Below are 26,895 nucleotides of genomic sequence, written 5' to 3'. Positions count from 1 at the left end.
TGAAATATTTCCGATAAGTTTTCAAAATTTCCCTAGCAATTTTATCATTGATTCTGGAATAATACTTTGAATTTAATATGTTTGCACAAAACACGGCTCGACAAACCAGAACGGTGGAAAGAGATTCAATATTTAGTGTAAAACGCTGGTTGAAATAAGGTTTGGGGCTGTAATAATGTGGTTAAGGTTAGGTTTATTTATGCTGATCTTTGGATTCATTCTCTTTTACCGCACTCCAGGATGCGTTTACTGTCGTGTATCATAAATACTTACAAGTAAATAGATACATTTTCAACTAAATTTATTCAGATATCTTATGTTTTGGTCTTTATTATCATCTCAATACTGCCAAACTAAGGTTACTTATGATTTGCACATAGAAAATATAATTCATATAAATGATTATAATGCCAGGGAGTACTAAGTAACAGAATAAATTATAATTACTTTTTCCTAAAAAATCCTGTTTTATGAAAATGCAGAAATTACTGTCAACTTATGATTTACCTGCCTAAATGATTATAGTAACTAGATTCGTGTAAAAAATATGTGTTTCTTTTCAATACCCTTATTGAATAAAGTCAGAAAAATATAATAATAACACTAAGTCAAATTGTTGAATAAACGTTACTATTACTTTTTAAACCTTTAAATACGATTGAATCCGTTTTTAAAGATTAATACAAACCAATAATTAAATACATGCACGTGGTATTTTTAAAGTCAGTAATAGTAGTAGTGGGCCATAGTTCCAATCGAGAAAAGGTACATTTAAGGAGTGAAAGCTTTAATGATATATCAAGTAATAGGCCTATTATTATGTTTGTAAGTGTAAAAAATTATACACGGAAATTAATAAATTCTTTTAGCAGTGTACAAGAAAATAGCTAACAATTAATTTAAAGTATATGAATAGAGTTATGACAGTGTGGAAAAACAAAACCACTGATTTAAGGCAATAATTATTCGACGCACGCTAGCAAAGGCGACAGTCACGGAATAATAACAGAAGCAAATGATGGAAAGGATTGAAATGCTCGTTCGTTTAAACACGCGTATAATCTTCCATAAAACTAAACATTTGTCTACTTTGAATGCGATGGGATCCTATATAGTCATAATAATAAATATTATAATAGCGCTACATTGCACAACGACGATAATATTTATGTAAATAACAATAATGTACAGCGATATAATACATTAATTAGACATAAATTCATTTCACAATACATAATACTGTTCAAAAATAACTACAATAGAAGCAATAACTTAAACCTCACAGATAGCTACAATCATAGACTAAGCAACACATGATTTATCTATGCTACAATACAACACTCAACAGTTTCATTTAATACATTGTATATTCAATCCGTCAAAATATGATTGGCTATTTGTAAATGTAATAAAATCTTTAACAAATTTGTAACATTAGAAATACCAAACACATCTTACCTACTTTATATGTTGGTTACGTTTTAATTCAAGCGTGTTGTATTTTTACCAGACCGGGATGAAGAATTATGACTCCCAAATGAGTTAACAATTACACTCGCTCGGGAAAATTGGAAACCCAATTGGAAATATTTCACAGTAGAATGCGCTGTATCCTCAATAATATGCTGAAATCTCAGATGAGTGATTTTTATATGTTTGCATGTGATTGTTTACTGAAAGTTTACTTTTTGAGATATTTTTGCTGTGGTTACTGTTACTTATAAAATTATAGATGTTATTAAAGTTTTTAATATATTTTTTAAAATGCTTAAAAGTTAGTTGTGAATTACTTCTAAAACCTGGGCACTTTATTAAAGCATTCATTATTCTAGGAACTAAAAGGAATAAAAAATACGTTTATATATTTATAAACGTATTTTTTGTCCTTGCTTTTCTTTGGCTTAAAATTTAATTTACTCTCAATAAGACTTGCCATCACAGTTGATTAATCTAAACTTATTTATTTAATCTAGTATAAACTACAAAAATTCGGACATTATTTTATACATCTTCTCTCATCACAATATATATTTTACAACTCGCCTTTGGCTCGCTGGGGGCTCCGCCCCCAGGCCCCCTAGCTGTTAGTCGTAATTTAGGAAGGGGTAAGGGGCCATCACCAAGAAACCGGGGAAATTTCAAGTCCGTAGCACACCTAGAAGTGGTCTAGAAAGCATAAGCATTTCTAAATTCTTTGTGGGGTTGTTATAGTGAAAATCGATATTGAAGTAATAACCATTTCACGAATATATTAGAGTAGATTGATAAGTTGAGAATAGTAAAGTATTATATTAAGTAAATAGTTCATAGTAAATATTCATGTATATGTTTATGAAAATAGATGAAGTTTTTTTGTTTCCCTGTCAGTTAGCCACAAACTGTATGGCATATCCAGTTCCGCCACGGGGAGGCCAGGAAACGTAGGAACCATATTAATTTACAATGATTTAAATTAACAGTTATAGTATTTCAAGTAAAGATGGTTATAAATATTTATAAATTTATTAATGAAAATAGATCAAGTAATGTTTGTTTCCCTGTCGGTTAGCCATAAACTGCAAGGCATATCCAGTTCCGCCACGAGGAGGCCAGGAAACGTCGGAACCATATTTACAATTATTAACACATGTACAAGTCAGTAAAATTTTGTATAAGATAAGTAGATTGATAAGTGAATAAATTGATAATAGTAAAGTATTATATTAATTAAATAGATTATGGTAGATATTCATGTATATATTTATGAAAATAGATCAAGTAATGTTTGTTTCCCTGTCGGTTAGCCATAAACTTTATGGCATATCCAGTTCCGCCACGGGGAGGCCAGGAAACGCCGGAACCACAAACAGTAACACGAAACACACAAAAACACACAAAACACACAAAAACACACAAAAACACACACAAACACACACCAACACACAAAAACACACAGAACACACAGAACACACAAAATATCGGGGACTTTTTTAGGCAGACCCCCTATCGTACTGCCATAGATGTCAAATCACGACGGGGAGTTTTGGTAAAGCAGATCCCCTAGCCTACTGCAACGTCAAAATCGGTTCTAAAGAAGGAGTTCGTCAAATACGATATTCTTCGCATAGGCTATTCCTTCGCGGACTCTATCAGGTGGGACAAGAACAACGATGTCGTCAGGATGTCTGACCCTGCTAAGGAGGACGTATAATTGACCGTGTGTGAAACAGTCGCTCCGAAGATCGACTCCAACGCGATCGATCGTCTGGCCTTGGCTTTTGTGACCAGTCATACAATAAGCCAACATTAGAGGGAATTGAAGACGGCGGATGCGAAGCGGCGACCCTTCGACAAACGGAAACACAAATTGAATCCTAGGGATACAAATTGGATCAGTTTTGCCGGGAAGTCTAGCAGTAATCAAGCGAGGACTAATCGCCGTAACAATTACTTTTGTACCGTTCACAAGTCCGTTGTCGATATTCAAATTCCTCATAATGAGGCAAACGGAGCCGATCTTGATTCGCAGGACATGGTCTGGCACACCCTTGCCGGTGGCCTGGTTCAGCAAGTGTACATCGACGTCCATGCCGTCATCATTTTCCTTGTCCACAGTATCGGCGCTTCTCAACACATGTACGACCCCGCTTGAAGTATTAAGAACAATGTCATTAATATTTCGTACGTTAACGTTCATTGTTGAAAGAATAGCTCGTCTAGCCGTAAGTTCAGGGTCATTCAGGTCACAATCGGGGAAAACAAAAGCGATGAGATCAGACAGGGAAGTCACATATCTAATGCCAGACAGTGGTATCAAGCTGCAACTGTCTTTTCCCTCGCCAAACACAACAGTATTGATAGTTCCATTGCCTACTTCAAGCAAGAATTTGGAGTATGCATTGGAATTACTAGTCCTGTGAGGTGTAGAAAGAGAGAACACCTTGAAACTTGACCAAAGATGAGACGCACGGAGCGATACACAAGCGATATCAGCGGGCGTTCGAGCTCTGGCAACAACGGGCGCGATCTGGCGGAAATCTCCCGAGCAGATAAAGATCTTGTTACCGAATGGTTCACGTGAATTCATGAGATCCCGCAGAGATCTGTCGAGAATCTCAAAAATGTAGCGATGAGCCATCGGTGCCTCATCAAAAACTATGAGCTGTGCGGCTCTGATTAGTTCTGCCCGCTGAGACCCGTTGGTCAAGTTCCAATAGCCTGTACCGTCGCCGAGGTCAAGTGGCAGTCTGAACATGCTATGAGCTGTCGTACCACCTGGCATGTTGCCAGAGGCGATACCAGAGCTAGCAACAGCAATAGCAACGTGACTTTGGCTTCGAACGTAGGCGAGAAGCACGCTAATTAACAACGTTTTCCCGTAGCCACCTGGTCCGTCTAGGAAGATTAGTCTGTTTGTCCGGCGATCTCCTTGTAATAACGAACGAACGTGATTTAAGACTGCCCTCTGATCATTTGACAATTTTGGTTCCCACTCATCTACAAGTGATTTCTGTTGGTTCTCACCGTAGACGAGTAGTTCTCTGCCTAATTCCGTAGTATCATCTTCCACACTTGGGAGGCCATGGTCAGCCAAACAAGACCCCTGTCGACGGAGACTGCGATCAATTTCGAGCAGAGATAGTTTAAAGGCGAGCTCATGATCAAGAGGGTTGCGTTCCAAATGGTCCTCACAAAGCGTATTTCGGAAAGATTCCCACAAAAGAGCCGCAGGCGCCCCCATGTTGCAGAGTAGGACGAAAAATGATCGAAGTTTCGAACCAATCATGAATTGAGCAGCTTCCCTAATGGCAATGCCATACTCATCCTCTGCTTCAACCAAGCCGAGGTTTCGCGCTACCTGTTGGAAAGTACTACAACCATCACCTCCACGTGCAAGCAGATCAGCGTAACCACGGCATGGTAACATCATGAGCAGCAAACGAAGAAAATATTGCTCGCTTCTGTTTGGCGAAACCCAAAAAAGCCGGCAGATCTTGGTACCACGTTGTCGAGGTGTAATATAATGTTTGCCGTCGGGATGGTCGTATACTTCTGCACTACGTGGACGTTTAGAATGAACTATAAACTGCTCGAAGAATGATTGGTAGGTTAAATTATCAAAAATAGGGTGAAGAGGTCTGTTAAAGTACAATAGCAAATTAGAGCTAGCTTGTAGAGTCGCGTCACCCAAGTTTGTTGGACAGAATGTTACTGTTTGCTTTCCCTCAAGATGTACAGGAAGGCACTCTACTGTTGGCTCAGACTTAGAGATTGGAAAGTCTAAAAGCCGCCAGCATGCATCACTAGCACCCACCATCCGCTTTGTGACATAGTGCTGTACTTCATCTTCTTGCTGACCTAAGGGCGTAACAGTAACATTCTGCAGTGAACCACCCTTCATCAGGTACTTGAACAAATACTTAACAACTTTTCGAGTTGAAGCTAGCTCTAAATTGATATGAGCTTCATATTTCAGAAGTAGCGCAGAGTTATAAGGAACAACCCAGCCATCATGAACAGTGACAGACTTTCTCCTTGACGTAATAACTCCTTTGTTCTCATAACTGCGCTTGTATTGAACAAACCCCTTTTCATCAATATGAGTTGTTTCGCAAACAGGTTTTGGAAAAAATTTGGAACAGCAGCCTTTGTCTGAGTTCCAACAAGGGAAGTCAGTTCTGTATTCTGTACCACATGGCCCATGGATCATGTGTCTCAGAACTAACTCCCTTAGTCTGCCCCCAGCCTCCTCCTCCGAAGGGATGTCAGATCGAATGATTGAATCAATGTCAGCAGCCTGCACCGGTCCATCGCCGTCAATCTTAAATACAATGTGGGCGTGTGGAAGTCCTCGCATTTGCATTTCGATGACATGTACGATGTACACGGACCGGCCGAACATTGCTCCACTGCGGAGATCTCGGAGAAGTTCTAGGAGTTTAATGTAGAAAACTCTGCAAGCGGTACTGGGGTCGCTGCGGCCGCTGTTCCGGGGACATGCCTTCTTGTTTTCTTCCCACGTCGCACTATATGTAAATGTGAGGAAGAAAGTAGGAAAACCAAGACGAGAAACAAGAGCCATTGCGTTCAAGTAACGAAGCTTCATGTATCTTGGTCCCCCTGTAAATGAACTGGGAAGATAAACTTTACCCGGCTGTGCTCCACCCTCCCCTCGGATCGTTTCGTCATTGGCAATTTCGTTAAAAATCTGTCCCGTTGGCTGATTACTACTACGTCCAGCTGTCTCCAGTTCGTCCAATGGCCCTATCCGCATGGCATTTTCAGCTGACCTGGTTTGATTATATTTTATGAAATTCAACCTCTCCTCTTCGAATCTTGCGAACATCTCGACCTGCCAAGCTTGAGACAGTCGGCCGATGTGAGAAAAACGAGGATCAGATAACAAAAGGCAACGTGCGTAGTTATACTGAGATAACTTGTTATTGAAATTATCAAGGCGACCTATATGCCAGCCCAAAGTGCCATCCGGATAGAGCAATGGGTACTGGAAAGGTTCCATAAGGGGACTAAAAAGGTTTATAGAGGTTGGTTTAGGAGACCCAACTTTCCAAATTGTCAATTTCCGAGGTTCATGAACAGTCTCATCGGTACTGAGCACTGCATGTACCTCGACGCCTGTCTGCCCGTCACCTAAGACCGGACCGTGAGTGGCTCTGCTTGTGACTTCGAAGTCCAAGTGTGCATTGATAGCTGGTTCATTGCCCAAAAGACGATAGTTAACAATGAACGGGTTTTCACGAAAAAGAAATTCATAAATAGAGTCAACTATGTCAGCATCTAGGGATCTGCCAGAGGCAATATTTCTCCTCTCTTCACCGTCATCAATGTACAGTCGCGATCTATTTACAAACTGGACGACCCCAGCTTTAGTAGTAAACTTTTGCCCAGGAGCGTCCAGATTATAAATTTGATGGTACATCCTGCCTTCTATTTTGAAGAAGGAGAGACCACTAGGATGGCGGTAACCTCCTGATACCTCGAGAGCGCAAAAGGCAAAAATGTCGTTATAGGCTCGAGCTCTCTCAAGGAAACAACGATCGGAGTAGAAATCCTCTTGAAGTGCAGGTAAATTAAGAACATTGTAGGCTCCTTGACCACAACACCACTTATTTCGAGTTTTCTCTTCTTCAAATAACCGAGCACCACAGTGGGGACATTTGAAAACATCGTCACTCCAAAGGCTTGTTTTTGCTAATTTGTATGGTGTTATATGATTTAATAAGTCCCCCGTCCAACATCCCATCGGGCCGTGATTAAAGATATTCCTAGCAAGGGTTATATCTAAATGGCGAAGTTCAATCAGCTTAGGATTTCTGAGTCGGAAAATTTGGACTCTTTCGCGTGATGCTCCAGGATGGTTTTGGCTATAACGCCCTACAGCCGCCCTGTTAACCTCAGGGTGAGTTTGACTGTAGCGCCCTACAGCTTCCCTATTCACCTCAGGATGAGTTTGGCTGTAGCGCCCTACAGCCTCCCTATTGACTTCTGGATGAGTTTGGCTGTATATACGGACAGCCTCCCTATGAGAATCAGGGTGGGTTTCTCGGTGACGACGAGCATCGTCTAAATTTTTGTCCGGGTGATTATCCGTATATTTCTTCTTTGCGGCGGCAATTTGTTCGTCCTTAGTTGTGTTTAAAACTTTAGGACGCCCACGTTTCAATTTTTTTGGCCTTCCGGGTCCTTTTCGGGGAGTATCGAGATTGGGGAGGGATTTAAACTTCCTCAAAGGAGAAACCACTACAACTGGATTTAGGGTATTCAATTTTGGATCTTGGAGGAAATCAGGACTGGGGCACTGTGAAAGTGATTCGTTGATAGAATCGTTAAGAATTAGAAATTCAGGGCTAGGACAATGTGGGGTAGGAGTAAAATTCAAACTGGGGAGTGGTGTGATAACAGGGTTGAACACAAAGTCAAGCGAAGCGGATGCGACATGGCTATTGAATTTCAATTCTGTTATCGAATATTGACGTGTATTGGCTTCATACACTACATTACATAGCAGTAGGGACGCTAAAGATATGTAGCTATCACACGCAAAGAGTCGAGCCAAGTTGTTGCCCCTGATACTGATGTCATGCTGACGCTGTTCATTTACTGCATGTGGATCAAACAAAAAGTATTTATCTTGGCTGCGCCAAAAGCCAACAGTCACGTTCAACCCAGTAAATAAAAACCCGACATTCACAGTAGCTCCTACAAACAATAGCTCTAGCTCACAGGCGAGCTCTACGATGCTATCATCTAATAAATCACGAGTTACTGGGTACAAAGCATCATATACGTAAGACACATCAACATGGACTTCATTCCCAGCAACCGTAAACTCATGTGGAATTTCATCAGGGAACAAAAACCTATTGCCACCAACACAATCTTCACTACGCAATGACCTATACAAAGTATCGCCACTTATGAGTATGGAGTCAATTGCAGAAGTAGAGAATTCATTTCCAAGACACTTCCAAGCGATGGCACAGGCAGAGTTCGCCACACATTGGGCGTTTCTGCTGTAGGTAAACCTCGGATCACCTTGATTAAATGATCCACTAGCAACACATGTAAATGCCATATTTATACTTGAGTAAAGCAATAAATACAGCAATAAATTATACGTTAGGCTGAATAAATACGTAACCTACTCAGGATTAAGTTAACAAATGTCCCTGGGCCTATACGACAAAAACGAAAAACTTGTACTATACGGCACCAGCAACAAAACAGCTAAATATAAATGATGGAACTAAAACTACTCAACAAGTAAAACTACTCGATTATCACCTGACAAGAAATGAGACCACTAAATCTATAGATGATGGAATTAAAAGCCAGCTACTAAACAACTAAACCTACTAAATTATTAACTAAAAAGAAATAAGACTACTGGCTACTAATTTTAGTAGTAGTCAGTAAACCAAAGTATAAATAAGAACTAATAAAACGATAAAGCTATTCAAGTCACTAACAACAAGTTTTTCAACCAGTCAGTGAAAACTTCAAACTAGAAATTAATAACTAACGGACGAAAAAACTGACAAATTAAAACCACACAGTAGTCTCAAATGCTACATAAGAGCACTGGAGATTCAAATCCAGCAAAATTCAGCTAAACTTGAGAAAACAAACGAATTTTCGAAAGCAAAGGAAGGACCAGGCGGGAGTATGAACCGACAAGGAACGTAGCTGAGCAAGAAATGAGGCGTCGGCGTCGCGATGAAAGCTACCCCTTCTACTACCATGGAGGGGGTACTGACGTAGACACTTACCCCCTCTCCTCTGGGAATGGATACGCGACAATTTTGTTAAAAAACAGTGTATATAGTTCAATGTCAAAATTGTATCAGATCCTCGTTATCGAAATTATACCAGGCAAATAGACGAATTTCATATATAATTTTATTCATATATGTTACAACAACCTATAAATATGAAATCCAATGTTTGTCCTTTATGCATTACTATACGACCATCCGATCGTGATGAAACTTTATGATACAAAAAGCGTAGGTTTTGTTTTTGGTTTTCAAAAAGTCTCAATTATAGATTAACGTTATCCTTGGTTTTAATATAGCACATTGCAGAGTTAACTGGCTAATAAGTAAACTAACTGCGTGTATTGAGCACTGGCTTGGAAATATAGCGCTATTCAACTATATGAAAGTAAACGAAAATCTGCTGTGTAGCTTCCAATGCAATTCTTATGGAGGGAATTTTACATTTCATCTAATTTTATGTTTAAATGTTGGGAATTCTACTATTTTTCTCACCATCACCGGAAAGATACCTTCATTTTTTTAGCCCTCTCCCGTCGTTCTACGACATCCCAGTCACCTACAACTTTTATTCAAAGAAACGCCTTACGTAATTAATATATAGATAATGCTCTAATCGGCAAGGCACAATATTTATCTATCCGTAATACCACGAAAGAAAATATTCCTACAACAGGCGTAAAGCATATAAAACATTAAACATTGTCAGTAGTAGCTTACATACACTTATTTAGCTGTATAAATAAGATAAAATAATGGTATTTTAGTAAATTGAAGTCTGTGTTCAATCTACATGATTTTCCAATTTTAAATAACTGCCACAATTAACCTATTAGATTCTAGCTATTAACTTTCTAAAATTTTAAATAATTGAACACATTAAATTATGATCTGTGTATTTAATAGGTGAACATGAGTTTTGTTATAATTGTTTGTAAGCTGTCACGCATCCGATCACCACGTTTAAATTGTCGTTGGATAGGCCAAAGCACGCAGATTTGCCATTAAAACAAAACAATCTTTTTAAATTCCATTAGGGCCCTGTCCCAGTGGCTTCCAATGCTTGTTATCCTTATGGAGAAAACCTTTGTTTACATTTGGACAGGTGTACACTTCGAAATTAACAGCAATGTTTGAAACCGCTGTTTATATTAAAATTGTAACTAATGGAAAATGGGCTATAAAGATCTTAGATTAGTTGAAAACATGGAAAATACTCGATTTTTGTTATGTAAAAGTTGGTGTTTCACCGCATTTTTTTTTAGATTAAATGATTGCAAAAGTCAACATACACGATCATAGTTACACGATCTTTTGTATTTTTTTGGATCCTTGTTACACTGAAACCAAATAACTGGATATAACTAAAAGAGTTGAGGATATCAATGTCAAAGGAATAATTATTTCAACTGAGTTTAACTCATTGTACGAGGTTGGGCCTGCATTCTGCTGATGGTTATTTATGATTGATGGTCAAGAATAATGATCAGAAATAAATGTTTTATACCACTGAAAAGAATATTTTATCATACCGAAGACTGATGTTTAAGGGGAACTAAGAAGAGTACAAAACAATGACATTTTTTGAAAAATTAAATAATTAGTTAGGAAAAAGTATCAAAAGCCATTAGATAATAGAAATAAATTTACCATTTTTTTCAATAAGGGGTTTTGTTTAGGGGTGAAGGGGTGCGATTTTCGGAAAATGCCGAAGGGAGTTTTGTAGTACATTTAATTCCTGAGCAAAACATTCTTTCAAATATCCATTTTTGAGTTATAGCCATTACAAAAACGTGTTTTTTTTATATGTCAGGCATTTTGGATTTTTTGGTGGGGGGGGGGGGTATATTCTTATATCAAAAACCCTTTCGGGCTCCGCCCCAGTGGCTCTTTAGTTCCCCACACCTTACGAGTATTCATATTTAAAGAGAGTTAAAACATTTAGTAAGCTGTTTCAACTAAAAAGTGGGTTCTGTGATATGCAAAAGCATTAAAAGTAATTTGTATTTTGCGAAACTTTAATAATTTATTTTTCTCTACTGTTTAGGTGAAATGGTAGAACATTATGGCTATGGTAGATGTATAGTACTATAGTATACCGTCAATTTAAACAAGCAACATTTATCAAACTGTATCCTCCCCCATTGCAAACGCAATGCTTGAGTATAATTCCAATCCCGTACGAAGGACGGCTTCTCTGCTAGTTCTCCATAAGAATAAGATGGGGCTAGTAAAAGTGGTAAAACTTTTCAAATTTTGGCATTAAACCTAAGTTTTGGGGTCAAGGAGTAAAGTTACGAAAAAACATGCAAAGAGTAAAATTTTAAGTAAAGTGAGTAAAATACAAAGCATTAGTAATATTTGCCTAAAGAATTAGGCCTACTAAAGTAGAAAAACGTGGTGAAAAAAATTAAAAGAAATTTTAAAAATGTAGGTCGTTTTTGGAAGGTGAAGGAGTGCAATTTTCGAAAAACGCATGATAGTGTTTCGTAGAATATTTAATTTCTGGTCATGGAAAATCTTTCAAATCTTTTCCAACTCTAACTGTTTTAGAGCTATAGCTGTTTGTACAAAACAGTGTTTTTTGGTATTTAGGTATCCACCATTTTAAATTATGAGGAAGGGTTAAAATGAAAAAATTATTTTTGAAAGTTTCACCATAAATTCAAGATCCCATTCCACAAAACTAACAAATGTCATGTCTCTATAACATTCCTAAACGAATCAGATGAGCATTACAAAGTCTTTAAATTTCATAGTTATTCCCCATAAAAATAACATGGGCCTCGTAAAAGTGGTAAAACACTTTCAAATTTCGACATTAAACTTAAGTTTTCGGGGTCAAGGAGTTAAGTTGCCAAAAAAGCTGTAATGAGTACAATTTAAAGTAAGCTAAGTTAAATATAAAGCATTAATAACATTTGCAAAAGAAATTACCTAGGTAGGAAAAAATAGCGAAAACTGATGAAGATTTGAAAGAAAATTAGTAATTTTTTGGAACTAAGACGTTTTTTAAGGTGAAGGAGTGTGATTTTCGAAAAACAAATAATCGTGTCTTGTAGAAAATTAAATTCCTGACCGGTAAAATCCTTTAAAATCTAGCTCTTAACGTTTTCGAGTTAAAACCGTTAAAAAAACGTGTTTTGTCGTCTTTAGATGTCCGCCATTTTTGATTTTCGGGGAGGTTAAAATTTTAAAATAGGACTTTCGCAAACTTAACCGTTAATTTCAGATCCCAAACTACAATACTACCAAATTTCAAGTCTCTAGCACGTTTCTAAACTGTTCAGATGAGCACACCAAAGTCGGCCACATTCAATGTTATTCCCCATAAGAATAACATGGGGCTCGTAAAAGTTGTAAAATCTCGACTTTAAACCTAAGTTTTGGGGGTCAAGGGGTATAGTTACGAAAAAACATTAAGTTACAAAAATTTTAAAGGAACCAAGCAAAAGACAAAGCATTAATAATATTTGCATAAATAATTTACCTAAGCTAAAAAAGTAGCGAAAACCATTAAAAATTTGAAAGGAATTTACTAAATTTTGAAGGTAGGGCGTTTTTTGAAGGTGAAGGAGTGCGATTTTCGGAAAACACCTAAGGGGGTTTTGTAGAAAATTTAATTTCCTTTCGCTAAGATTCTTTCAAATCTTTTCTAGCTCTTACCGTTTTTGAGCTATAGCCGTTTGAAAAAAAACTTGTTTTATCGTTTTCAGAGGTCCGCCATTTTGGATTTTTGGGTGGGTTAAAATTTGAAAATGGGACTTTCGCAAATTTCCCCGTAAATATAAGATACCATACTACGTTACTACCAAATTTCAAGTCTCTAGCACGTTTCTAAACGGTTCAGATGAGCGTATGAAAGTCGGTATTTTTCAATGTTATTTTCCATAAGAATAACATGGGGGTGAAACTCTTAATTTAGAGGGGGTTGAAATAAAAAAATTCGACTTTTCGGGATTTTCCCGGGGGTTTGGGCCCAAGAACTACAAGCGTGCCAAATTTCAACTCCCTAGCCCTTCTATAAGTGCCCAAACATTAGTATACCTGATCAGTGAGTGAGTGAGTTACACATCGGGCTGTATAGTTTTATAGATGCACAACATAGCACCATACTCAGATTTTCAAATGTTTTCACATATTTTCTCATATTTTATATCATTGATTACAGTAAGCATAGATTGTACTTGATGCCACCATAAAGAACTGCTCAAATAGGGAAATGCGTAACATGGGAAAGTGTTTAGTTCTGTTTCAGTCATATTTTGAAAATTTATGAATAAAAAACTTTTTTAAAACTAAACGTTTTTAAACGCACTAAAAAGTAGAAAATAATGAATAAATATGTGGAAAGTATAAATACTTGTAAGATTTAAAACGAAAAACGTGGGGTGCATGCAATAGATCATTTACAATTACCTTCACCTATTGAACTAATGTATTATCAATTGCAAGCACGATGCACCCCACGTTTTTCGTTTTAAATCTTACAAGTATTTATACTTTCCACATATTTATTCATTATTTTCTACTTTTTAGTGCGTTTAAAACGTTTAGTTTTAAACAAGTTTTTTATTTATAAATTATTTTCTACTTTTTAGTTTTTAATGTGTGCGGACGTTAAACCTATTTCAAGCATCTATATCAGATTGTGACAGAGGCATGTAAGAAATCTAAGGTTTTTTTAGTTTCTTTTCATATAATTATGTATTAGATTGAATGTATGGCCTACCTACTAACTATAAATATATCAATCTATTTGATTTATAGTTTACTTTATAGAATACTAAATAAATAACAATTGACATGATTGACAAACACCTTTATATCTGCATTCAGATTGTTTATCTTTATTTAGTTTGAAAGGTTTGTTTGTATAAAGAATCTCTTGGGAGCATAACCTGTACCTCTTAACCTCTGCTCTTCGAACTGTCAAATTTAAGTATTTGCAGCTGACTTAAATTAATTGATATATTTACATCCTTTCAAAATGTAAACATGGAAAATTTGGTAGCCCATGGGGCGTAGGCCAAGGGAAATATGAAAATTAAATGATATAATATTGCATTGTTATCCATTTGTGAGCTATGTTTCAAATTTCAAGTCTCTAGCTCATCGGGAACTTCGTTTAAAATTGATATCAAAATTTGTAGGAAAGCGAGATAATAAAAACAAACCCATGAGACATAGCCCAAGGAAAATATGAAAATTAAATGATATTATATTGCATTGTCTTCCATTTGTGGGCTATGTTTCAAGTTTCAAGTCTGTAGCTCATCGGGAAGTTAGTATAAAATTTATTGCAAATTTGTACCGGACAAGAAAGCGAGGTAATAAAAACGTTTTAAAATGGGCATAAACTTAATACCAATTTTGAAAGACCTTCGAGTATACTAGGAAAAAAGTAATTACAATTGTATCATAAAAGGCCAAATAAAATGTACTTGGCTCAACATAATTTTCTCTGTACAATACGATAGTCATTTTCCATTTGCACCTTAATAAGTTGTAAACAAACCCATGAAAATATTCGATATTAACCTTTAATGACACTTTCAAACAACATTTCGACTCCAGATTGGATGAATATCTGCCTGTTCACTTATTTCGTAAAATTACACCGGTGTTTTAATTTGTAAAATACAGTGAAACAAACCAAGTTAGATCTAGCATACTCTGAACGCTTTAAAGTTAACACTTATAAATTGTATCAGACAATATATTTAACATAATACACTAACATACAAATACACTTTACATCTTTACAAACTGACGTCATCCAGGAAATAACAAGGGCGTAAAGTGAAAGACGTAAGAAAGCCACCGCAGCAACACAACGTAAAACAAAAATAGCGTCCCTCTCAATCATTTAAGGCCAAAAGTGGAGAGTCGAGTCGAGGCAGACAGGCACATCTGGCACAACAGATGGTTGTCGCGAAATAAAAACAAAAAGACGTCCGTGGAATGCCTTCTACCGCACAGCTGATCGTCCAGCCCACCTATCTGCTATCTGCAGACAGTCTGACGATGTAAGACATCTGGACGACAACAAAGGAGATATATGTGACTGTTAGCTTACAAAACATGTTTTATGAATTGTACCGCAATAAAAATGTCCTTTACACTATTGGCATGACCTGTAAGATGGGCTTTAGCTCGGGAACGACATAAAAGTTCCTTCACGTCTTGGGTGAATTGATACAACAAATTAAATTGTGTTGGGAGCTAGTACACCTTACATTCCTCTCACATACCATTATTTACTCATATCTTAAGACTTGTCTTACTTTATGACAAGTTCAGCTTACTAAACAATTGTTCTTCGATGTAACTTTTGAGGCCGAAAACTGTTGAATTATGTTAACATGGGCATATTTAAAGTGTTATTTTCTAATGTACTAATTCAATAATTTTGTTTACCTTTTAAATATTTTATTAGATTCGTACTTTGGCGGGATTTATTTGTCCGTGTACTCACTATGTATCTTTTATGTTACAGGTAAACACAGCTCTACTATATTTAGCTGGTTAAAGTAAGTATGATATTCACAGATATGGTTTTGTAAATGCTAAATTAGGGGATGAATTGGTTGAATAAAACTATCAATTTCATTAAAAATACTAGGTTTAGCATTAAGGAACACAAATCGCTGAATCTAGAGCAGTAGAAAATGTAGAAGTGAGTTATTATAGTCTTATGTTTAGTAATATTTTTATACATATAATTAACATATTTTCAATAAGCATTTAGAAACAGATTGAAAAACTGAAAATAATGCTTAAATCCCCACTAAAACGAGCGTGTATGTTTTTAGACCAATTTTAAATTTTACACACCCATTCGGCAAAGAAAATACACTGTTTGGAATTTTTATTTTCTGTATTCGAGTGATAATTTTGGGCACTGCCATGTACAATACTAGCTGTAACCCGCGGGCTTTGCCCCGTTAAACTTCTTAATTTTCAAGATGATCTCGTTCGCATGGCTCAATCACGTCCTGGTTGGAGCTCGTTCGCTACGCTCACTCACCTTTAGGTTGGAGCTCGTTCGCTGCGCTCACTTGCCTTCAGGTTAGCTCGTTCGCTACGCTAACTCGCCTCCAGGTTGAAGTTCGTTCGCTACGCTCACTCACCTTTTGGTTGAAAATTAGCTGTTGTCATAAATGTAAAAGAAATAATAGTGCTGCACCCTGTTGGTAATCCTTGTAACTTTAATGCTATTGAACATCGTAGAACAGAACCAACTTGTTTAATTGAAACAGCTGTTAAGATTCATTAATTCCATTTCTCATAAGGTTAACATGGGAAACTCCAGAGCCACTGGGGCGGAGCCCAGAGGTCGGAGGGTAAAATCCTTTCTTAGTGAGCGTCTACTACCCAAAAGGAAGATGCCTGCCAAGTTTCAGGTTCCTAGGTCTTGTGGTTTCTGAAATTTCGTGATGAGTAAGTAAATGAATGAATGAATAAATAAGTCAGTGGTATTTGAGCTTTATATATATAGATTAGCATCAGGATAAAGTAGTCGTTGCACTATGATCTGTGCAATATGCACTGATGACAAGTACAATAACCGTGTTATTGCATGATCATCCTAGCTCTCAGCTACCATTGACTAAAGATAGTCAACGCTACATCAGAGAGCAGGAGACAGCGTAAGAACCAATCAGCCCCAAGTGTTGCCCTAAACCCTCTACAGCTGAGCAGCCAAGGTCTTTGATGTGGGGGAGTTGATTGTATAGGCGCTCAGTGGGTCTTCTCTATTATTACACGTCACAGATCCCGTTTTAATTGTCTAAAGCCTGCCTAAGGCTACGCAAGAGTTTTATCATAGTGTGTACTCGCTGATAGAGTTTCATTATTGGGTTTTCGGTATCCCTATCAACGGATACTGTTATTAGCAACGATCAATTTAGTTTTCTTTGCATGATTGCAATACCTTTATATGCAGTATATTGTGTCAATAATCTTGATCGTCACGTCAAAGTGTCGATATAATGTTTCGATTTCGGATAAATTTTATGGCAAAAGGTTAGAAAATTGGTAAACTACTTTTTGGCCTCAAACATCAAGAACACTCGTATTTCATTTACAACACCATTGAATAAAATTCATATGAGAACAAACATTATGGTAGAAATTGTTGAATGTTAATAACACTAGGTACTAATTCTGACACCTGTCTCAGACGAATTATTGTATACAATAGAAGGATTATTTAAAAGCAAATGCTGGGAGCATGGAATCATAATGTTGATGTACAGTTGGATGAAAAGTTCAAAATTATCAACTGCAAATCTAACATGTTTTACAGTACAGTAAAGTAGTAAACATGTAATTTTCAATGTTTACTTCATCAAAGAGCAGTAGTAATTGAAAAGATCAGAACTAGTTTATTTTACTTAGATTGCAACACGATAACTCAAATAACCAATAATTTTTCATCTCACCAAACTCCAATATTTATAGCTTTTTGTAAATTCAACTGCGTTAGATATTTTACACGAGAAGATGAAAAAAAAAGCAGACGGTTAAGTTAATATCAGGAAAGCTCTTTAAGGATTTCCAGTTAAAAGTTTGCGTTCCTAAAATCGTAAACCATTGCTTTGTTTAGCGAAGTCTCGACAAAAACTTTTGATTTATCTAACTTCTTTCTTCAGAAGCTGAGCTAACCGGTAAACAGGAGCAGGAATCCTGGGATTTTACTTTGGTTTGTGTTGACTCTGAGTTCGATTACTTATCTCGATTATCCAGTATTCTACGAATTTATTTTAAGAAAATACTTTTAATTCGTATTTGTTCCACAAGTATCCCGTTAAGTTAATTCAGTGACGCGATCAGTTATTCCAAATATTATGTTATAAATTGAAATTTCTGATCGACCAAAAAGGAAACATATTAAAAGTTTTTTTATTCATTTTATGTATGTGAAAGATGGTAGTTGGGCATTTATGAGGAAACTAAATTTGGCGTCGAATAATAATTTATTTTTGGAAAGGTATATCCTTTGTTTTTATATATATTATTTATTTATTTAACATTTATGTTGCATTTAAGACTTATTTAGATTGATTTTTTTTAATAAGGAAAAGGCATTTTCTTTAAAAAATTTACTAATATCTTATAGAGATAAGGAGTATATTTCTCATAGGGATAGAAGGCCGCGTTGGGGAATCTAGTTCAGTTTATAGCTATCTCTTTAGCATTCTTGTTTCTCTTATCTTGCTTTCATGTTTTATAATTCCTGACCTTTCTTAGATCCCTGACCTTTTTTCAGACCTCTAAGCATAGCACATTGATATTCGTCCTGAACAACCTTTTTTCCTTAAAACTATAAACTGACTTGGTGTTTTTATTATTAATTTCCGTTGGCCCTTAATTCAAATCACACATGATAGATAGTTCTAAACTAAACTTAAGTTAAGGACTAAAACAATAATTTTACAAAAGATCCCAGGATACCTTGGATTTATTTCAAATATCTTATGTTTACCAAAAAGACACGTCCACAACCAGACAGAGTTTTTTTTTACATATGGAGTTCGTCATAAATATACTAGGTTTTTAATATCACCGTGTTTACCCACTCATAATGTTGTTTTGACATATGTGCATAAATGGTTGTCAATAATGAAGTTCACACTTACCATGGATTATAAATTTCATAGTTCATGAAATTAAATTACCGTTACAAGTAATACGATTTAAATGATAGTCGGTCTTAGTAATTGCAAGTTTCCTATGACACTCGAGTAACGTGTGTTTTTAATAGCAAGCTAAATTACAGAGAAACTGAGAAATATGCGACATTTGTCACTCCCATATTCATTTGGGGTGGCAGGGAGGTAAAGGTCATCCGATAAACTTTGTCGTCTGGGGAAATATACCATCATCTGCATAGACATATCATTTGAATAAACTATTACAAATAAGATTAAACTATTCAATGCAAAACCAATGAGAAAAAAATATTTTAACAAATTATTATTGTAGGCCTACAGCCAGTTCAACCAGAACATTGCAATTTAAGTGGGGTTGAGTTTGGTGCTCAGATTTATTTAAAAGTGAGTATACAAGCTAATTTATACACAGGGTGAGGCAGATCCCGTACACTAGTACACATATATTTTTACGGGAGTACGTTTTCATCTAGAAACGCGAAATAAAACATAAACAATAAAATAAAATACTGAAATAAAAAGTTTGTGTAAGAGTGGTCTGTTTCACCCTGTATAACCCTAAACCCTGCAACCTTCTAACCCCCTAGGGCCCTAATCCTAATGCTATGGATAAATTTTTTATGTTGACCTTTAGTAGCAAGAGTAAATTGATCAAATGTGAAGTAGGCCTACACAAATATATATGTGGAGCACGTGTATGATTTTTTAATCTACAAATACATCAGTTGAATCCAATGCTAGCCATCAAACCTATTAGTTAATTCGTGGTGATTTAGTAAAGAGTAGATTCTGTTCAATATCGTTCATTTCTAGAAGAATTTGCAATTACTGTACTTGTACCTCTTTACACTTTTAGTGGATATAGGAAAACTATTTTAATGAACATTATTATCAGAAGTGTAAAATTGAACTTTCAAGTTGGGCCAAAGTTGACTTTGTTGCACTGATGTTGTTTGCCTCTGATATTTTTCAATTGGGTGCCGCAACGACGGATGTTGCTCAATCAAACAATAAAGCCCCTTGTTCGGTCAGGACCTCTGTATGTTCTCACTTAAGGGATTTTATCCCAAATACGGGATATTTATTGAGCCTATAGGGTAGAATTAGATGGAAGATTGTGTATTACTCTAACCCTTTGTCTGAAAAGTGCATAGGCCTCACTGAGTGTTAGAAAATAATTATCAAACACTGTTTCAAGAGTATAAATAAGACGATTTCAGAATGGTGTAGGAGGTAGTGGGTGGAAATGGGATAATTAACGACAATATTGGAAGTGAATGTGGTTTTTACATGTGGGATATTATGATATTTTGCTTAGGGTTTCTTTAACTACTTCCACGAATCTACATTTTGTGGTAACCACGCAAATAACCTACTTACAAAGTAAGTTACTGTAATTATTAATGAAAAGGAGTGGAGGTTTAAACCCACGGAATATACAGTTTAGGTCAAATGGTGATTTGATGATACATTTTAACAAATTGTTTGCACAGGCTTGGTTTAGAGGTTGAATGTAAAGGTGGTTGGAGTAATTTTTTTTTGTTTTTGGGGGGGGGGTTGGTGAATTTTCATTGGGCCATTGATTTAATAGCGCTTTCTATCAAAGAGTCAACCTAAGATAGTAATGAGATCAGATTATTCTTGTAAAAATAGATTGCTAACGGTTTACTATCATGCAGGTATAATACACACAAAAACAGAAGGGTACGTCTACTGTGAAAAAATTTCCAATACTGCAGGTATACAGTCTACTACCCATGGAGCTCCGCTGTCTGTTCTACTGTAAACTCTTTTGAAGTACACGTTACAACGCATGACCGGATGAAGCACAACAACAAATCGCTTCTTTTAGAGTATTCCATGAAACGTGCTCCAAACGTGGAGCTCACAAAGAGTTTTAGAGTTTGTGAACATCGCACCGTGAGTTTATTGCTGTCTGGTTCTTTGAGTATCGTCCTACTCCAGTGTTCAGAATTCATTATTCTGGTGCTGTTTAGGCTATGAGGACGAAAAACTATTTTATGGTTAGCAAAAATTGGGCAGTTTATTTTTTACAATTATTATTTATTTCTTGATATTTTATAATATTTTATATTATTCATAATATTTCATAACTAACTCTTTTGAACTTATTTATAATACAAATGGGCCTGCGGGTCAAAATTAAAATGAAATTACACAAAGACTAAATTAATTATTTAACGTCTAACTAAATAAGTCTCATATGGGCTAAACATTTTAAGTATGATTTTTTCTCACGACAACTGAGCTTGTAGTGTTGTTTTTGTTTGATATAAAAATTATCTCATTAAGATGATTATGAGCTGAGGTTTCATACAAATTCGTACAGATATCTGAATAATGATCAATCTACAAAAAAACTAATTAAACAATAACGGTGTTTTGAAAAAAAAAAAAATATACGGATCATTTATGTAGGTTCTAGTTTAGTTTATAAGAAAAAGCGATTCGAAATTTATCTTTTTATTTCTAAACAGTTTTAAATTAACAATACTTTACCAGGTTTTTAATGCTACTAATTGTTGTAATGTTTTCAACTTGGTTATAGGAACATGATACAGTAATAATGACGATGTTAGGGAATTATTTAGTCTTTAATACCAAAATATATGGCAATATGCTCAGAGCAAAACTATAATTAGTAGTGTAATGCAAAAGGGGGTTTCTGTAAACTGTCAAACTGACCTCATTTGGTAGCTTATGTAGTTACTTTAAGTAAATTGAAGATATTCTTTTTATTCCTGCGTTATGAATACTACAATTATTTTATGAGCAATATTTTTTTAAGTTGTTGTAATGTTGATCGCTTTACTATTTTTACTAAAGTAAAATATTAGAATAATAATCGGTAATCCTTAAATGGTTTACTAATTTGAAATAACAACTTCGCCAATATTTCTGAATTTTTAATTTTTGTCTACTAATTATTTATCAAATGTCAACTGTGGGTACTAGGGAAACCAGTTTGACTAAACAAATTGCAAACAAATAATTTGATGTTTAGATTGAGACCTAAAGGATTTATTTAGAAAATGAATAAAAGTGTGATAAATTATTAGACTTGAATTAACTTTCCCTTTTAGATTTTGCAGAAACCTTAACAACGAAAACGCAACCTTAACAGAATTAAGAGGACGAAGGTGGCTAATCAGAAGTAGTGCCTGGGGAAATCTTGAGTCTGTCTTAATCCGAAAGTGGGAAATGGTTAAGAACGGAGTTGGAATTGTTTACCAGAAAACAAAAGTATTTATGGATACTGGTAGCCAACAAATGCTTGGTTACTGCATGAACAACTGTTTTATAGTAACTAGACTTAAAGTTTTATTTATAATGTATAGAATTTATAAGGATACTTTATCCCATCAAAGTTTTAGATACGTTAGACAAAGATTGACATTCAACCAAAACTAACAAATAACTAGGCCAAGGTAATTTATTGCATGAGCAAAATAGACCGCATCCACCTTTACATTTAACCTCTAGATCAAGCCTGTCCAAACAATTTGTTAACATTTATAGATAAATAATATTAATGTTAAATGCTTATCCAATATTATCATGAGAAATAAAATATTATATTTTGTGAACAATTACTTTTTTTTATTAAGAAGAGAAATACTTAACAAACAAACAAAAATCAATAATGCTTGGTAACTTTTTAAACAAACCCGTTTAATCGCAATTGCTTTAAAACCACTCATGCCGCAGAGCCAAGACCCAGTAAAATTAAAGAATATGAACCGACGTTTCCTATAAATTTCTACTGCGTCATTAATTAACTAATGGGAACTGGCAAATGTGTGACTGAAGCTGCGGGCTTTGAGGTTGGAAACGCATTCGGCCATTTACAAAGTATCACACCCAAACCACGACCCTTTGCACTACAACATGGCATATTGAGATTAAAAATCTACTTAGAGTAATATAATGAGAGAAAATATAATTTATCATAAGTTTCACTATTGACTTAGGAAGCTGAGGTATACATTGATATTGACTAGCTCCAGTCAGTTTAAATTAAACTTGAATTCAATTCAAGTCCTGGTTCTATTTCAAGTGAGATACATTCTGCTTCTGAATGGCATTTGTCTCTGAGGAATTATTAATGGTGGTATTAAACAAAAGGCTCAACTTAGATAGTAACAAGACCAGAGTTTGAACCGGTACTTTACTAAGAAAAAATCTTAAACATAGTGCCAAATGGCGTTGATAAAAAAGAAAAGAACATGACTGAATTATTTTTATTTCACTGAGTGAGCGAACTATAAAATCAACTGCTCGTAACTATTAAAGTTACATTTTTCTCACCTTCCATACTATCATAGTTGATGGGAACTTAAATGAACCAATCGATCATACCTTATATGATTCAGTCCAATACTATGAATCGTACAAGACTATATTAGGATCGCCGAAGTTTCACAGTATTATAACTGTAGTGGTAATCAAACCCCTGTTTTTGATCAATACAATTAATTTTAGCGAATTTCCCATATAAGGAATAAGCTATTGCCGTAGTACTCATGGTAAGACCTGGACGCGGGACCGATTTTTTTTAGTTTTGAGGTCCCTAGAGGCCAAAAACACCATCCGTTCAAATTCATATATATATATATATATATATATATATATATATATTTGTATATTTATATATTTATATATCTATATATATATAATAAGTATGATTGTGGTTAGGGCTACTACTATATAAATAATTGAAAACATTATAAAAACATTATCACCCTTTTTAAATTCATTTTTAATTAATAAACGACATGTTTCGACACTTAGGTCATAGTCATGTTTACATTTACAAATACAATAACAAAAATAATGAAAGGAATAAATAGTCATATGTTAAGTTAACTTAGAATTTAGAGGATCTTGATTTAATCTTTGTTTAATTTTGTGTATATTATATAATATTTCAGTTTTATTGCAATAATTGTAGGATTTTTTTCAAATATCGGATTTGTTTTATTTATGTTTATGGTATTCAATAAATTTTGAGGGTGTTTTTTGTAATTTGTGTATATATGAAAATCTTCTTTGACATTTAATTTTGTTTTATTTCTTTCATATTCTAGAATTTCTAAATTTTCATTTATATTTTTGTACTCATGTCGAGTTTCGATTAGGTGCTCTGCAAAATTTGATTTCATTGTAGTTTTGTTACCTGATTTTAACGCTTGTATAATGTTCCTGGAACCTTTTCTTAAAGCTACGACTTGTTTGGCCAATGTAGGATTTGTTGCAGTCTGAACATTTAATTTGATAAATGCCTGATTTGTTTATATCTTTAACTTGGTTGTTATGTGCTTCATTAGAAATTTTGTTTTTTATCATCTGAAAGGCATTATTTTTTGTTCTGTAACTTATTTTCAAATTTGAATTTTGGAAGGTTTTTCTTGTTGCTTTGTTTATGGTTGTACTATGGGGTATGCAAATATATTCTTTTCTATTGTTTTCTTCAATTGATCTTTGTGTTTCAGATTTCTTTTTAATTTTCTTTCGAATCATTTTTTCAATTATAGAAGATTTGTACCCATTTTTCAAGGCTAAATATAGGATGATGTTTTTCTCTTTTTCAAAATCTTTGCTTGACATTGGTATATTTACTAATCAATGGGTCATTGAATGAAAAGTTGACAATTTGTGCTGCCATGGGTGATTTGAAATTGTCAACTTTTCATTCAATGACCCATCGATTAGTAATAAGTTAAAAAATAATGTTAAATTTGAGTTAGTTAGGTTGTTTTTATAGGAAAACTTATCCTGCATTATGGTACTGGATGATTAAGATCCATCCTTCTATTAGTTATATAGAAGCGATATCAACGAAAGTACATGATTTATTCAATGTGCACAGTGTAGAATATTTTGTGAATTACGATTTAACATTAATGAAATAGGCTAGGCATACTAGGAATATAATTGGCAGTTAGCGGAAAGTTTAGGTACAGTCCTAATCATCACTTTTCTTTATGTTTTTTGGGTCGCTGAACACGAATATGAGGTTTGCTGACAGATATTTTGCCCGGAACATTGTTTATTTTGTGAAAAACCTTAAAATTTGGGCACTTTTTTTGGTTTTTCGGGCAAATCTCGGTAAGTATGAGTTTTTGAGAAAATCCTGCTTTGTAAAATTAAAGATGACAAAATTTACTACAAGTTTTCTATATAATGTTTGTTTCTACGACGAACCGTTACGCCACTAGAGCACACGAAAAAAGGCCAGAAGTACAAAAAATTAAAAATATTGCTAAATGCTGCCGTTTTACATTAGGTTTCCAAGGAAACAACCCATGTTACGATAGTTTTAACTACCTATTTATTCATAATAACAAACTGAAACACACTTAAAAATACCCCCGCCGCAGCAAACCTGCAGACTAAGCGAATTTCCATTTCCCTGATTGGATTGACACTAAAATGTCTCCTTAAAAATATCACATTTATTCCCTATTTAAATAAAAGTTTAACGAGTACTTAGGTTTGCTGCAACAGGGAGGGTAAAAAGATGTTTTTTTTTTGTAAAATGTAATAGTTTAGAATGAAATGAATGCATTTTACAAATGTGATTAAAATAAGCAAAATACAACAGTTTACTTATTCTCCATAAAAAATAACATGGGCATTTTAAATTTACAGATTTTTGGAATTTTCTCCGTAACCAGTATGCGCATAACAACGCTTTAACATACTAAATTATTTGTCTTTTTAAGTTCTACAAAATGGTATGGAAAGAAATCGCTAAATTTTAAGTTTATATATAGGGTCAAAAATAGGAAAAACCAATTTTTACCCCATAAAACCCCCATAGATCCCTGTTCCCATAGTCCGATCATGCTGGTCACGAACTCGTTCAAATAGACGTAGGTTTACACGTTTGTACAAAATTTCATCAAAATCGGATGATTTTTGCTCGAGTTCTCGCCCTAACGGACACATATATGAATTTGAACGGATGGTGTTTTTGGTATCTAGGGGCCTCAAAACGAAAAAGTAAATCGGTCCCGGGTCCAGGTCTTACCATGAGTACTACGGTAATAGCTTATTCCCTATAGGGGAAATTCACTAAAACAAACTAGTGTGTCCTCTGACCACAAAACTCCACCTGAAAGAAATACCCGTCTTTTAGGATTAAATGTTGGAAAATTGAGACAATCTTTCTTTTTATAATGTTAATAACCTCATGAATGGGTTGGTTGGTAGGATCATCTAATTCACTCTCTTCGGGTTGAAGGTTGGCATTCCATCCATTTTTTATGGGCCCAAGAGGAGAGAAAAGGCATCTTCTTCCACAGCCTCAGTTGCTTCTAAGGCTTCCTCAAGCGTAAGAAACTGAGGACCAAGTTTATCTTTGAATATTCTCAGCTGCCTATAGTTTTCTTCTTTATAGCAAGGAAAGGAGTGGTGAGTATGTTGTCGATTAAGTTTTTCTTGGTTGATGCTTGGTTTTTGATGGTTGAAAGGTTGATGCTCTGGCCATAACTTTTGTGTAGTAGGAACCCACCATCAATAACACACTGCACTTGACCATGGAAGTGCTTGTTTTCGATGGGAACAAGGGCTTTAGGCCTTTAAAGATTTGATTTGGTTCTTTGTGCAAACCGTTATTATCAAACAACGAGAAAAAGTATGGACCCAGTTCGTAGGACAAGAAGTGTTTTAGTTCTTCGTCAGAATTCTTGGCGATGCTGATACGTTGAAACAATGTGTTGGGGTTTAAGGGTAAGAATTATCTACTTTCATCGCGTTATTTACTATGGCAAGTAGCTGGACACGGTCTGCTCGTCTGAACTTGACGTTACCAAAGTTAAAGCTATCTACAACTCTTTTAATGTATTTCATCCTTTTTTCTCAATCACTAAAGCAGTCAACCCTGTGGCCAGCGACATCCCTGTGCTGAGAAAATAAAT

General features: G+C 35.2%; 2 protein-coding genes across 2 annotated transcripts in view; one reads left to right on the top strand and one right to left on the bottom strand.

Annotated features, from left to right (window-relative positions):
* LOC128995916 (uncharacterized) overlaps positions 1-26,895 on the top strand; it is a 96,003-nt gene that overhangs the window by 16,955 nt on the left and 52,153 nt on the right. The window lies entirely within an intron of this gene.
* LOC128994295 (uncharacterized) lies at positions 3,068-7,243 on the bottom strand. Its single transcript, XM_054418729.1, has one exon. The coding sequence runs from the start codon at positions 7,241-7,243 to the stop codon at positions 3,068-3,070; it is 4,176 nt and encodes a 1,391-aa protein (XP_054274704.1).

The sequence above is a fragment of the Macrosteles quadrilineatus genome, unplaced genomic scaffold (assembly GCF_028750875.1).
Source record: "Macrosteles quadrilineatus isolate MER2022 unplaced genomic scaffold, UCM_ALF_1.0 Scaffold_5__1_contigs__length_97177068, whole genome shotgun sequence".
Lineage (NCBI taxonomy): Eukaryota > Metazoa > Arthropoda > Insecta > Hemiptera > Cicadellidae > Macrosteles > Macrosteles quadrilineatus.
This window is presented reverse-complemented; position numbering and strand designations above follow the sequence as displayed.

What these genes read in the sequence shown, in the direction of transcription:
- LOC128994295 (XM_054418729.1), bottom strand. Translation starts at nt 7,243, where the DNA reads ATGGGATGTTGGACGGGGGACTTATTAAATCATATAACACCATACAAA.